We start from the raw sequence: 14,959 nt of genomic DNA, 5'->3' as shown, positions 1-14,959 counted from the left end.
GGCTTCAGGGTTGGGGAGAGCTGGGGGTGGGACCCGTGGAGCAGGGTTAAATCGTGAAAAGTGTTAAATCTGGAGGTAGGTGTGGGGTGAAGCTGCTGGGGATGGGAGGAGGGGAGCGGAGCAGTCTGAGGTGGGGACAGGGCAGATGCGTTTCAGCCACGGCTTAAACGAAATGAGCTGGGAAATGGCCTGGGTGGCTTCTGAAGTCCCTGCTGGGCTTCCTGTGGTGACAGCACGGGTGTCCCCACAAACCTGTCTGGAAGTGACGAACACGGGGAGTTACCTGGGCTCAGTGAATGGGGGTGTTAACACGAGAGAGTCACACAGCCTGTCTCTCTTATCCCACTTTGGTTAAATGCTGCGTTCAGGGGTGGTGCTTGTGATGTGCAGCAATGCAAACCATGGATCGTGCTGTTTCTAAAAATGTTGGTGCACATAAATGCGCAGGACACCCCACACGGGGGTCACAACAACAAAAAGACCCGTGTGTCAAGTCAGGACCACCGTGCTGTGCAGCTCCCGCTTCCCTGCGCCCGGTGAGCAGCTTGGGCCTGCTCTGGGGCCTCAGCCCGGGGTTTGCACAGCCCTTGGCAGCCCAGTTTGGGTCCGGGTCGGTCAGCGCTTGCAGCCGTCCTGAGCCATACGTTTCTTTTTTTCCTCCTCTTTCTGTAGCGCCTGACCAAACACACCAAGTTTGTGCGAGACATGATCAGGGAAGTCTGCGGCTTTGCCCCCTACGAGAGACGCGCTATGGAATTGCTGAAAGTTTCCAAAGATAAACGCGCTCTGAAGTTCATAAAGAAACGGGTAGGTCGAGCTGACCTCTGAATGAGGGAGACAAAACCCCTGATAGAGTTAACTTTCTGTTCTCTGCCCTTCCCTAGGGATACTTTGCTTTTTAATTAATTCTCTTATTTTTTCAGCAGTTTGGGAAGTGACTGGTCTGATCCAAGGGAGGGGAGGGAATGGTGCTTGGGTGGGGTGCAAGGCAGGAGAGGGGTAAAGATACTTCCTCAGAGAGGCTCTGAGCTGCAGGAATCCAGGCTGCCCTTCCTGTGTCTGCAGCATTTGAAAAGCTGGGGAGTGATCCCAATGGGGTTGGGTACCATGAACCAGGGGACTTTAAATGGAGTTTGTTGAGGGCAGCGTGAGAGCTGAAAGCAGCTTCTGCCTTGCCCACGGTAACTCATGAGTAGCAGTACTACGAGTAGTAACTACAGTAGTTCCTGGCTGGCCAGGCGAGGTGGATGGGGTTTGAGTCTGTGTTTGCCAGGACTTCACCGTCCTGCCTGCGTTTTGTGTAAAGCATCCTCAGTGGACACTGAAGCAGCCAGTTTTACCGGCTCCCTGCTGGGATGGATGCTGACTGCACGCTCTCTCCCTGGCAGGTTGGTACTCACATCCGGGCCAAGCGGAAGCGGGAGGAACTCAGCAATGTCCTGGCAGCCATGAGGAAAGCCGCAGCAAAGAAGGATTGAGCTGTGCGGGCTGTAACTCAATAAAGCTATTTCTCACAAAACTGGTGTGGTGCCTGGTGATGGTACCTCTGCTTCAGGCTGCAGGGATGGGGGGCTCTGGGGGGCTGTGCTGACGAGGTGTTCAGCTGCAGTTGTCCAGAACTTGGATTGCTGTTTTATTTTACCTGGAGATGCTGGTACTGGCCTGTGATATTCTAGATGGGGAATGCTCTTCCTCCTCCAGCCTGTGTGGAGCTGGCCTTTCTCAGCTACTGCAGAGGCTTCCACGTCCTAAGCCAGCAAGGGCTGCAACACCTTCCTTTCCCAGGCCATCTCCAGCCCTGCACGGTGGCAGGACACAGGGTAGTGGACAAAGATGGCTGTTGAAAATAGTAACAACTTGTGCAGCTTCTGCATTTCCCCCTTGTACCGTCCATTCACACCCTGCTCTCTGCAGTGTTACCAAATGACAACAGCACTGCAGTCACAAAGAGCTCCCCAAATTCCAGCAGGACAGCTCCAAGGGTGACACTGCTGTGAGATGGGACAGGTCCTGTTCTTGACACATCTCAGCTTGACGTAACTGCTCCTCCCCTATAAATTCTTTGTTTCTACCATAAGATGAAGTACTCGTGTTCCCTGGCCCAGGCCTGTATTTATTGATGTGCAGCAGTCATGCTAAGACATTTAATTCCTTTTTTCACTCTGACCATAACACAGCTGCTGCAGGGGCAGTCAGTCTGTGGTGCAGTGCTAACATAGCACACTCCGCTTTTGTCCGGGTCTGCTCTCTTGAAGCCTGGAGTTGTTCCTGGTGGTACGGACCCATGATTTAAGCTGAAGAACCACATTATTTAGAATTACAATGAAATAATTGAAAAATTCTTCAGTTAGAAGAGACTAAACTAGCTCCACTGTGCATCCCTCAGGTAAAATTTCAGTTTTATTGGAAACACTTAATGTGGATCATAGTTCAATAAAGAGTGAGAAACACTTTATTCTACCAAAGCTGTAATTCATTTCAGCAGCTGCGCAGCAGCAGTAGCTCCACGTCCCACTTCAGGATTGCCCCCAGGTCACCCCATTTCTGGGCTAGGAAGTGACAGACCACCCTCCAGCCATCGGGTTGTTGGACATCATCCTCCAGGAGAATCCAGCTTTGAAAACGCTATATCAAATACCTCTTTGTAGTGCTCGACAAAATGCACTTCCAGTCCTTCTGTAATGAATCCAGCGAGGTCGTAATAATCCTTTTTATTCTCAGAGGGCAGAATGATGCAGGTAACGCCCGCCCTCTTTGCCTGTGGGGAAAACAAAGTTACAGTCTGAGTCCTAGAAATCCATTAACCCACTAGAAACACACCCACTTTTGCAAGCAAGAGAAAGAGCAGTTATTTAGGAACATGACGTGGGTTCACTGTTCTTTGGAGAGCGGCAAGGGCACTACTAAACAGAAGATGTCACCAGGGATGGCTCATGTTCTGCATCTCCTGAAGCAACACACGTTCCTGTCCCACCTTCCCATGGGAGGTGTTTCAGTAGGGCTATGTCAGCACACTGGATTGTTTACAACTCATACTATTCAAGTTTTAAAAGCCCATTCCAACTTGGGTGAGGATAAACCTTAGAATCAAAGAATTGGAAACAGCTTATCAGACCAACCCACCACACTGGTACATGACCCACAGCAACACGTTACAAAACCTTCCAACATGGACAGCAGCACCAGGAAGAGCAGGAGAGCAGAGCCCGTGCACCAAGTGGGGGTTTGTACCCCCTCACTTCATGGGTGAAGTGCACATGCACTCACCCCTGCGTGGCCACTCGCACTCCTGTGAGTTCAGGCAGCCACCAGTGCCACAGGCTCCTATCGTGTGTGTGCCTTGCTGGAACGACTACCGCAAAACAAAATGCCAAGTTGCCCATCTTAAAGCCACGTGAGGAAATGGAACTGCACTGCATAAGGCTGTAGCTCAAACAGATTTGGAGACGCAACACTGGAATGAAGCCCCACCTCAACAGGCTACTGAAAGAGCTAATATTCTTGAAGAGAGAAAGGTGTGTGTGATGCAAGGCTGATGTAGGCAGGAGCTGTGCAGATGAAAGGTACGGAGAGAGATTCAATGCTTGAAAAGAATTCTGCAAACCACAAAGGGCTGCAAGCACCGCTATAAACCCAGTGCTTGCAAGAGTGCTTCAGAAAACTCTGTGTATCCAGGTTCTCTCCCACAGATGACGCACAGAGAGATGAGAAGAGCTCTTACCGCAATAGTCTTCTCCTTGATTCCACCAACAGGAAGAATTTTTCCAGTCAATGACACCTCTCCAGTCATGGCCACGTTCTGCCTCACTGGGCAATCCATGGCCAGTGATAGCAGAGCTGTCACTATAGTACAGCCTGCGCTTGGTCCGTCCTTTGGTGTTGCTCCCTGTTTACAAAACAAAAAAAAGCACACACCCCCTGCTGTAGCTCATTCACAGAGTAGCTAAGCCAGACAATACCTTTGTCACTGCTGTTTCAACACAGCCCTTGATTTCACAGGGTCTCACAAAGGTTTTTGTGAAAGCATCACTGGTGGAATCCTACTACTCGAATTTCCTGATCTATTAACAACTATGTCAGTCCTCCCCTATCCACAAGGAATGAGCCAGGAGTCTACAATTTGTTTTCTGGCCTGATGCCACCACAACACTCATCAGGCTCAGGACTTTGAATAAGCAACATGAGCAAAAAACCAAGGTATGAATGCTTCAAAGCTTTTTGTGGACCTAAGCCAACCATGGGTACAAGTAAAGGAGGTCAGCATCACAAGGGAAAAGAGCATCAAGAGTCACAAAATAGTGGCAGGCTGAAAAGCATTCAAGGCAGAAGAGATCATTCACTTTAAAAAGCCCAACAAAATCCAGTGACAGTCTGGATTTATCTGAGATCAAACAGATCTTTGAGGTAAAGAGCAGAAGAAATGAATGTCTGATGGGGAGCAGAGGCACGGGTGACATCTGCTGTTTTCTGATCCTCCAGGAAACAAACACCCAGGTAACAACCAAGTACCTGGACAGACACAGAGCAAGCTGCAGCAAGGAGACTGTGCACTAGGTTAAAGCATGCAATAGTTCAGACGCAAAGCTTGAGCACAGTCGTAGTACAGAATTTTTGTCAGACAGTGTGTGAGCCCCTCTGAGCATTGTGTGCATTTATTTTAAGTCCCAAACGCTGGAAAAATACAATCCCTGCCATTATATGGGCTAGAAACCATGGCACAGACACCAGGAGTAGTATTTTCAATTACGTGTAAACAGAGTCCTAAGCTTTGGTTTCCCTGTAGCTGAATACAGGCTCTTATCCAAACCACTCATCTCTGTGCCATGGAACTGAATTGCCTCTGCGAATTCTGCATCGGTTTACCTCTGGCACGTGCAAGTGGATATGGGAAGACATGAGAAAGTCGTTGTTGGGGTCCTTCTGCATCAGAAAGGCTCTTGCGAACGTGTAAGCTATTCTGGCACTCTCTTTCATTACATCTCCCAGCTGCCCCGTTACTTCAAGGGACCCATCCTTGATCTCCTTGTCTTTGGGTCGCCTCAGGGATGTTTCAACAAACAGAGTGGAGCCTCCTAAGAAAGAAAAGAAAAACAACATCCTGAGAAAAGTTAAAGGAAAATCAAAGCAAAAGGTTTTGGTGATGCAGAAGCCACATCAGGAATTTGGAATTGGGGCTCTCTGGGTGAAGAGCCTGTATGTGGTTCATTGGGGATACGGAGCATAAAGAGAAAACACGCCGGCCTGAAGCTAAAATGAGCTTGGGTAAGGGAATAAGAAAGGGTTCCTTCTTCAGGGAAGTAGTCAGGATCTAAAAGGCCAGAGAAATTCATTTTACTGGTTCCAGTAGAACTTCACTGGACTCAACAGGGAAAACTCAGTTTGACTAGCACGCTCAGTTTTTGAAAATTATACAGAAATGTAGACATCGACCCAAAAGTCATTTTGTCTCACCCATAGCTGTCCAGGCCAGACCCATCACCACTCCTGGAGGAGTGGTTTCGTACATGCGATCCACAGTGAAGATGGGCTTTCCTACAAAGTCTTGCAGGTTTTCAGGCGTTACTTGGACCGTCTCTGCTTCTCCACTCACAATTTTATAGGCGGATTTCCTCAGTACCTGAGTGAGACAGTAATTTGTTTCTGCAGATGAAGCTGAGAAAGCTGAAGCTCAGTGGTCATGGTTACACACAACTTTCCCTCACCTTTTCTACTTGTTTCTGCAGATTCCTCACGCCACTCTCTCTGCAGTACTGCTTGATGAGAACGGTCAGGACATCTGACGTGATTTTGGCTTTGTTTTCGTCCAAGCCACACAGAACTCGTGCTTGAGGGACCAAGTACCTCTGAAAGAAATAATCCCCCCATCCTTCTGTTAGTGTTTGAGACAAGAGTCTGGCGGTTCCAATTCACTCAACTTCATTCTGCTGTTAGCTCAATGCCATTTTTGAGTCCACAGCCCATGGAGTAACTGGAGTTACTTTAACTGAGTGTTCAAATCAGAGGAACTCCCTCCAAAATGCCATGTGCCTAATTTTTTTTGGACACAGTTGAATGTAAATATGTAAGCCTGAATCTGCCAAAAACATGTTGTCAGATGTAATTCACAGTGCACCAGCGGTTTCTCTTACCTCTGCAATTGCAAGTTTCTCTTCTGCTACGTATCCTGAAACATTGATCACTTCCATCCTATCCCGCAGCGGCTCTGGAATGGTTTCTGTTACATTGGCAGTACAAATAAAAAGTACCTGGAAGTATTACAAGATCCTATTAAGCATTTTCATTAACCTGCTGCTTTACTCCAAGCAATGTTCCTCAGTTCTGTGTTTGACTGAAGGCCTGGAGCAAGATCTCCTTTTCTCTGTGAAATCTAGTTTTAATTACAGGAGTAGTTCTGGATTTTAAAACCATATAGTAGGATGTTCCCTACCCCGAAAATAAATGTTTAGAAATACATACAGCACAAACTGGGAAATTGGAATGGTCCAATATGGAGCAGGAAAATATCTGCCTGGGGAGATGTAGATCTCACTTCTGAGTTATTTGACCAAATCATGAATATATGTTTCTAATCCATCAATTCTGCAATTAACGTGAGTTGCACAAATAGTTCAAGAGTGTGCAAAGACAACCAATTTCAAAAGCCTGACAGCAGCATGAGGCCACCTCATTTGATAGCAACTCTGCCAACCATTACATAGAAGAAAACCTGCCTTTTCGATTTGAGACCACGTGTCTTTGTGTCCCTAGCTCTGCAGGGAGTTAGGGCTGTAGGACATACACTGGTGATCGTGTTCCCTTACCTATGTACAGACACTTCGGTTAAAGCCAGCTCCTGCAGAGACAGCCCTATACCACTTGTGTCTCAATCCCATCTGTCTGACTTCCCAACTGACTAAAATGTCAACAGCTTTTTATGGGCAGGAAATCTCTACATCGATACACATTCATACATTCCAGCCCTGCAGAAGAGAGAGATACCTTTGATAAATCCACAGGAACATCAAGGTAATGATCCAAGAAGTTAGAGTTCTGTTCTGGGTCCAGCAGCTCTAGAAGGGCTGAGGATGGATCCCCTTGATATCCTCTTCCTATTTTATCCACCTATGGGAAAAAAACATTAAATGCTCTAGGAAGTTTCTCACCACAATACATTCTCACACACAGACTCTTTAAAGGCTCCATCTGAAAATATTGACGTTTGTTCAGAAACAGCCACTACAGGTCAATCAGTTTTCTGTGCATTCACCCACGTCCCCACTATCCAAGACACAGGACTTCAGTGTTGTAGAGCAGCACTTTGAAGTCGCAGGGAGTGTGCATACAACCAAAACCAAATGAGTTATCATGGATTAGTGGGCTACTACTCATGAAGCTAAGCTAAGCTATAGTCACAGACCAGAGTACTTATTCCACAGTGGGAGGACTACAGGGTGCTAGTTTACACCATTTCTCCAGTGTGTAAGCTCAGACACTCTCCTTACTCTGCCCAAGGTGCCAAGTGTCCGTATACAGCCACTCATCAGAGCTCAGCTAAGTGACCTTTGCTGCTCTCACAGTCATAGGCTGACTGAGGCTGGTGGGGACTTCTCAAGGTTGTCTTGTCGAACCCCACTGCTCAAGCAGGACCACCTTGCGCTGGCTGCCCAGGACCATGTCCAAGGTTGCTGCCTCTTTCAGCACTGTTCATGTCCTCAGAAGGAGAGGTCACAACAGGGCCGCTCTGCACTGCTTTTTCTCCCTTAAAGAGCAGCATTAACTAGATGGATGCAATGCAATTTGCTACTGTGGCCAATGCAAGGCTCCTCACCAACACCATGTAAATAAGAGTGCCATGACCTACAGGTTTTGTTACCTTTCAAATCAAGATACTCATTGGTTACATTACACTGCAACTCACTGCCTGGTTTCTTGGTCCCCCGTACTTTTCCCAAGACATCTGCTGTTGGTCTTTCCCAGGCATGGTGCACAAGGAGGCTAGAGAGACCTTCAGTCTATTCTGAACACAGCTATTACATCCTGTCCTCATTTGCTTTTCCACAAAGCAGAAGCTGGCAGCCCTGACTCATTCATTCTCAACTCAGACCACAAATTGACTGTAAGCGTCTTATTCCTTAGTCTTGCTTTAGACCTGCTGAGAGAGCAGCTTCTTCTAATAACCACATGGGCAGTAGTGTTTTTGTGCACAATGATACACCCACACCTAGGTAGGAAACAGGAGAGATACTGAAGCCTCCAGCCAGCTCCACTAGAATCCTCATGATCCACAGAGCTGCAATTTAATGAGAAGGGCACAACTGAAATACTAAAGTTGAAGTCTGTTATACCAAGTGAAAGCAAAGGGTCTAAGGTATCACTGCCACCCAAAGAACTTGAGAGCACAGCCTCGTTTAAGTAAAAAAACCTGGGATTTTTTAGGAGAGTTACTGCTTCACCTTTCCTATTGTGGTCAAGAATTGATACATGTGTTTAAGAGAAGAAAGACCAGATACATCACCTCATCGATCAGTATAAGTGGATTCTCTGTCTTGGTCTTCTTCAGACACTGGATAATTTTTCCGGGCATTGCTCCAACGTACGTCCTCCTGTTTTAGCAGAGACCGTGTTTAGGGAACCACTGTAAAGTACAGCACACATCACACAACACAGCATGCAGCTGATGGAACAGGTACATCCTGCTGGGAAACAACACTGGTTTTTGTAGTCACATCTTGTTCTCCCCATGAATATTCTTGTTCCCAAGTTTTCCTCATGTAGCACTCCCCTCCTGATTATTAGGAAACCAAGCCTCAATCACAGCTAATAAATGACCCTGGTCAAACTGTCACCATTCTCTAGTGCTGGCATTTACAGACAGCCATGAATTGGTATTCGGTGTCAGTCCAGTGCTTTTGGGTAGCTCAACACCCAAAAAGACTCAAAGATCTCCCATAAGCATACACAAGAAGCAGGGAATGACTGCACTTAAGAGGCACGAATATGATTACATTTCAAACTCTGCCCTTTGCTATCCTTTTTACCTCTTCCTACATCCCAACTCCTGTCAGCAAGGGTTGGCAGAACAGAGTTTAAAATTACACACATTGTCCAACTTCAGTTAGGTTCCTGTTTTGACATCATTAGTAAAAATTGCTGGATAGAGAAACTGCTCAAGTTAGACTGACCGGTGTCCTTTAATTTCTGCTACATCCGTCATCCCTCCAACACTGAAGCGGAAGTACTCTCTGTTCAGGGCTCTGGCAATGGAGCGGGCAATGCTGGTTTTGCCAACGCCCGGGGGGCCATAAAAGCAGAGGATCTTCCCCTGGGTGGAGCCTCGCAGCTGGCTGACTGCTATAAATTCCTGCAGAACAGATGAAGCACCAGTAGTGAACGGAGGGCAACTGCAGCAGCACCAAAACGTATTTGTTACTGGGTCAAGCAACGATTACAAAATGAGCATCAGACACAAAACTGCTCCTCAAAGGAGTTGGAGAGGTCAAAGGAGAAGCTAAGTAAGGACACTGGGGCACCTCTTTTCTCTCTGGTTATTCACATGCTTGGTTGTCCCTGGGTTTTGTGCTCTGTATTCGCTGTGAGAAGCAGTCTCTCTCTCACTCTCTCTCTCTCTCTCTCTCTCTCTCCACTGTCTTGGAGTGGTAAAAGACTTGTAGTTCTTCTCTCACCCTCCCTAGTTGTCACCTGCATCTCTCAAGCTACTGTACAACTTCTTCGTTGCTAAGTTAAACTTGCATCTTTTCACACTCCAATGCTAGGCAACCCTCAAATAACACTCAGCAGTTGAGAAATCGAAAGATCATGGTTCAGAACTGAAGTCTTAACTGCTCATATGCTTACAGTGGAGAAATCACTGTGCAAGTGGGCAGGGAGATGTGGTTTCCCTGTAACACCAGTTATTTAGCAGAGATGAGCCTTGATCTCTCTCCCTACAGCACTGGACTCCACAGCAATACTATACAAGGACAACAGCACCAATCTAATTAAGGCTCAAACCTGTGTAGTTACTTCTCAGCACCTTAAAACCATCAACCTCACTTGCATTGCTACAACTGGGGCAACTCCTCTGTGTGGAATTAATCACATCAATAATCAAAGCCACAGACCTGTATGATGCCACTAAATCTGCTTTTGTATAAAGGCTGGGCCTAGTCAGCATGAGTTGTGCTGACGAACAACCTAAGAGACTGATACTCAAAAGCAGTTATCTGCTTGCAAATGTGCAACAGCAGGCTTACCATCAATCATCTGAAATAAATCAGAGAGCAGGATTTAGTCACAAGTCTTGAAAGAAGCCCCTGTTGGCTGTCAGTGAGGAGATACTTCACAACCTTCATCTTTTTCTAGAAGAGACTGGAACAAGCAATTTAATAGAAGCAAAATCCTAGGATGTCTAAGAATTTACTATCCATTATATAAAACAACATTGTACTGTTAACTTAGAAGATGCCTGTATGTGCACAACAATTACTGAGGTGGCCCAAGCGCGATCAGTGCTGTCCCCAAGGTAACACCAAGCTCTGCTACATATGGCACATGGGAACAGTAAGAGAAACTGCCTTACTATGCTCTTCAGAAGGAAATGGCCAAGCTGAAGGCCAGCTACGCTCAACAGCTTCACCAAATCTGCTACACTCTCACCACAATTTGTGAATGCAAAGTCAGTATCTGTACCTGCCTCCCCTCCACTGGGCACTTCCATGCACTTGATCAGTACGACAAAAATCCTGCCAGCTCCGGGATTCTGTCACTGCTTGAATGCGCTGACTGCTACAGGGAGCAGCCTATCCCTGTCCCCTGCAAAGGAAGGCAGTTCCCACAGGAAACTGTTGAAGTTGCTGCAACCCGTTGCGAGTATTTACTCCTATCTAAAAGAGCTTCCCTAACCACAGTACACACAGGTGGGAGATCCTCAGGCAAAGGTGACAGAAGTGGAACAAGACAACACTGAAAACTACCCTGCCTGCTTATTATGAGGGCTGTATTGCACTGACTATAAACCCTTCAGCATCCTACACAACTCTGGGGATAGGTAAAAGTTGTGAGGCAAACATGCATCTTAGCTAACTTCCCCCTCTTAATTTTAGAGTTGTGAGTAGAGGTTCAGTGTGTTTTGGCAGTAGCTTTGCCAGTCAAGCAGAACCATTTTAATAGCCTCTGAACAAACTGATGAAAATCCAGAGACTGCTTCCCTCGGACACCTATTCTCCTGCTCAGCATTAAGTAGAAAAACAGTATATTGCAGTTCAAAATCAGAATATGACCTTCGTTGCCACAAGTAATTAAACACATTGACTGATCACCAGAACATTCTGTTCTTTCATGCAGCTTTCTGTTTGATCCACAAGTTAACACAAGTTCAATGGAGAGCCGCAATGTGAAACACATCCAAAATGCCTGTTGGTAAGCAGAGTGTGAAATGGGACACGCTGCCTATTCCTGCCTTACCAGAATTCGCTTCTTGACATCATCCATCCCGTAATGATCCTCCTCCAGAACTGCTTGGGCTCTGGTCAGCTCCAGGTTCTCCTCACTGCACTTCCCCCATGGGATGGATGTCAGCCAGTCCAAGTAGTTCCGTGTAACACTGACAGAAACAGACAAATGAGAGCACTTTGAGAACCACCAGCTCATGCCTTCCTCAATAACCTCATCCAGAACAAGTGGCATATAAACTACTCACGGAAGGGGGACTACAAAAAGAACATAATTACCTGGGCAGACGTTGCTAACCTTTTGTTACGGTCTTCATTCCCTTGTCCCTTCCCAGCCCCCCCCACCCCCAATCAAAGCTTTTTTCCGCAGCTTTTGCATTCCTCAGAGCCTCCCAACAACCACACAAAGACCTAGATTTCTGCAAATACCCTGTATGATATTTTGGCGTGGGGCTGGTTCGTGTCTGAGGATGAGCAGGATTGTCTATAAGGTCTGCACCACCATCAACTGTTTGGATCAGGTCACGAAACTTAAAGATGGAGTAACAGTTTTCTCCATTTCATAGATGGACCAAAACAACAAAGAAGAAAGATCCCTGGATTAGAAGCAAGGAAAACCAGCTGGATTTCAATGATAGAGGGAGATGTAAGACTGGGAGATAAGGATGTTAGTGTGGAAGGTAACGGTAATCAGTTTAAACAGACTGCTGCTGAGAACACAAGTGAGTAAAAGCAGCACCCATCTGTTCTAAAACTCTGTGTACTCAGATCAGGGATTCAAATGTACAGGGAGGTCTGCAAGATGCAGGGAACAGTAAATCGTGCAGTCATGAACAGAGGGAAGCACAGCCCCCCCATGCCTGGAAAGCTGGTCCCAGGATTGGCGCTATGGCAATTGCTGCATTAACAGAGCTTTGGGTTTTTTCTCCTAAGCACTTTTTTTGCAAACTTGCTACCACTGTTACTACTCTGAGGGAAAGGGAAAGGTACTATGCTGGCAGTGAAGCCCAGGGCGTCTTTCCTAGCTTCCTCCCTCCTCCTCATAGTGTACGATTACCAAGATGTTTCTCATCTAAATGATGTGTCTGCCCTCAAACACAGTCCATGAAAGGTACTTGTTTTAGAAGCAAAGATCTTGGACATTAAAGTGCTGATGAGTACTCGGACTGCTGTATTGTACAGCACACATCACCTCATCAGACAAGAAATGCTCAGAGCAAGCTCAGATTGTCAGATTTCTGACAATCCATGTCATGGATCACGTGGTAAAAGCTATTCACTCCTTTGCAATTCCAACCCTGCCCCAGCACTTCAGGGACCACCTCAGGTGGCTCAGCTAATGTCACGTGGCAGCACTTAGCTTCTCTTCACTCACATCTAATGAGAACACCCACGTACAAGAGAGAAGGGCAAAAATTAAGGGCCGAAGGAATCACTGCACACTTCATGAAAGGGAACAAACTGCACAATTCTTATCCACAGCATTAGGCTGCAAGAGAAGACCAGAAGTTATCAAAAGAGGTAAACTACAGTAAAACATAGGAGATTTGGAGGATGCAACTGTATTCTACACTCAGGGAAAACAACTATGACAAAAAGAGAAAAGAAACTCCTAAGGCAAAAGCTTCAAAGAATTGTACTGACATCTCTCATCCTCCCAACTAACCCTGACAGCAGAGGACACAGCCGTGCACTCACTTGAATTCTGAGGAGTGATTATCCAGCAAGCCCAACTTATTCAACTCTTCATCAATCACGTCCATGACGTGTTTTGGCACTACCAGCTCCTTTAGTCGCTCACGGAATTTCTCTTCTATAGCATCCTTGTCCTCTTTTTCCAGACCTAGCTCTTTCTTAATGATCTTCAACTGCTCTTGGAGAAGATATTTGCGATGTGTTTGCTTGATCTTCTCCTCAACCTAGACAAAGCAACAAACACAGTAACTATTTTCTTCCTCATACAATCCATCACACATCAAATGCTTCCAGATACTTCTCAGGTATGACCTTCTCAGCAACTGAAAATACTATTTGGAAATCATTTGCAGTATGTCCTAATACAAGTCAGAAGTGATCTCCCTAGTGCCACATAGAGGGAAGCAACCACTTCTCTTGACCTGCTGTCTACACAACTGCAAATAGAGCCCAGTTATGCAGTTGGCCTTTCTTGCCACAAGAACAGACTGCTAATTTATGGTCAACTTCCTGTACATCAGGGCCTTGAAGTCTTTTCCTGCAAAGCTGTCTTCTATCCAGTTGGCACCCAGCCTGTCCTGTTGCACAGGGTTATTTTAGCCCAGGTGTGGGACTCAATTTCTCTGTGCTGAATCTGAGGAGGTTCTTACTGAAATCCCTGAGGGACAGCACTAGCTGCAGCTGGACTTTACACTGTTGGCCCTTTCTGCCCAGTAGTATAGCCAATTTTTTCACCCACCTTGTACTACATCCTTCCAGTCTGTAACATCCCAATTTGGTCATAAGAATACTATGACTGACCACAACAAAGGCCTTGCTACCCTGTCAGGGTGTACGACAGTCACTGTTCTCCCTCTGTACTCTACGCTTTCTTATCAGAAAAGGCAATCAGGTTGATGAGGCACAGTTTGCTCTTGGAAAATCCCTTCTGGCTCTTCCAAATCATGTCCTCCTCAATCTGCCTGTATGGGGCTTCCAGGAGGATTTTCCCCACAATCTTCCCAGGGATTGAGGGCAGGCTGACATGTCTGTAGCCTCCTCAATTCTCTTTCTTGAAGATGGGCATGGCATTTACCTTTTTCCACTTACCAGGAACCTCCCCAATCACCAGAGCATTTTAAACATGATTAAGACAACAAAACAATAACATTGATAAGCCCTCTCAGCATTCTTGGATGCATCTCATCTGGTCCCACAGACTGCATGTGTCCAATTTGCTTAAGAAGTCCAAAAGCATTTCGCACTTTAACATGAATTTTAAAAGCCCCAATTACTGGGAGTTAATAAACCCAGGAACTTTTGACTTAGTATACACAAATTTTAGTACTTCACATACTTAGTTACCATTTTGATGCAGTTATTGTATTCTGATTAAAACTTACAAGTCAGGAACTACCGTAGTACGCAGTGGTTAGCATTTAAAATAACACTGTGCTACTGACACTATCATGTGGTATATAGAATATTACACTGTACATTATTTATACACAGATGCTTGGTAAACTGCAGTCCTCTAGGATTTGCCTGCTTGTGTGAAATTACAACTTGGACGTAATGCAACAGCAGATGCCCTAGCCTCACATCTTGTTACTTTTACAACATGCATGGAAAAATCACATTTCTAATGGAAGAAGAATATAAAATCTTAATTCTAAAATAACCTCCCTTCAGAGCGTGTACCATTGTCTTGCTTTAAAATTATTCACTGGCTGTACCAAGCATCACAGTGGTGTACATGATATAAATACACACAAGGTATGTGTTACTTAGAAAACTTACCTCCCTCCCAAGACGCTGCTGAAGTTTGCTCAGCTCATATTCCTTCTTTAGGAGGG

At 46.0% G+C, this 14,959-nt stretch overlaps 2 protein-coding genes across 2 annotated transcripts in view; one reads left to right on the top strand and one right to left on the bottom strand.

Annotated features, from left to right (window-relative positions):
- Window positions 1-672: 672 nt before the first annotated feature.
- On the top strand, window positions 673-1,478 carry RPL36 (ribosomal protein L36; the record flags this gene model as incomplete). The annotated part of the gene is made up of 2 exons (XM_010183558.1): window positions 673-807; window positions 1,389-1,478. Coding segments are annotated over 2 exons (225 nt in total), but the record flags the coding sequence as incomplete, so codon positions are not given.
- A 928-nt stretch (window positions 1,479-2,406) lies between these two features.
- The window catches only part of LONP1 (lon peptidase 1, mitochondrial), a 17,752-nt gene continuing 5,199 nt past the window's right edge, over window positions 2,407-14,959 (bottom strand). Inside the window, exons 8-19 of the mRNA XM_010183557.1 lie at window positions 14,904-14,959; window positions 13,128-13,348; window positions 11,443-11,581; window positions 9,162-9,340; window positions 8,495-8,582; window positions 6,979-7,101; window positions 6,129-6,245; window positions 5,703-5,843; window positions 5,452-5,617; window positions 4,864-5,072; window positions 3,722-3,886; window positions 2,407-2,758 (exon numbers count right to left, since the gene is read on the bottom strand). Of these exons, the coding sequence (XP_010181859.1) occupies window positions 2,594-2,758; window positions 3,722-3,886; window positions 4,864-5,072; window positions 5,452-5,617; window positions 5,703-5,843; window positions 6,129-6,245; window positions 6,979-7,101; window positions 8,495-8,582; window positions 9,162-9,340; window positions 11,443-11,581; window positions 13,128-13,348; window positions 14,904-14,959 (1,769 nt within the window). The 3' untranslated portion in view covers window positions 2,407-2,593. The remainder of the gene's footprint in view (window positions 2,759-3,721; window positions 3,887-4,863; window positions 5,073-5,451; window positions 5,618-5,702; window positions 5,844-6,128; window positions 6,246-6,978; window positions 7,102-8,494; window positions 8,583-9,161; window positions 9,341-11,442; window positions 11,582-13,127; window positions 13,349-14,903) is intronic.

Source organism: Mesitornis unicolor, unplaced genomic scaffold, assembly GCF_000695765.1.
Source record: "Mesitornis unicolor isolate BGI_N332 unplaced genomic scaffold, ASM69576v1 scaffold3444, whole genome shotgun sequence".
Lineage (NCBI taxonomy): Eukaryota > Metazoa > Chordata > Aves > Mesitornithiformes > Mesitornithidae > Mesitornis > Mesitornis unicolor.
Note: the sequence above shows the minus strand (reverse complement) of the source record. Positions and strands in the feature narration are given on the sequence as shown.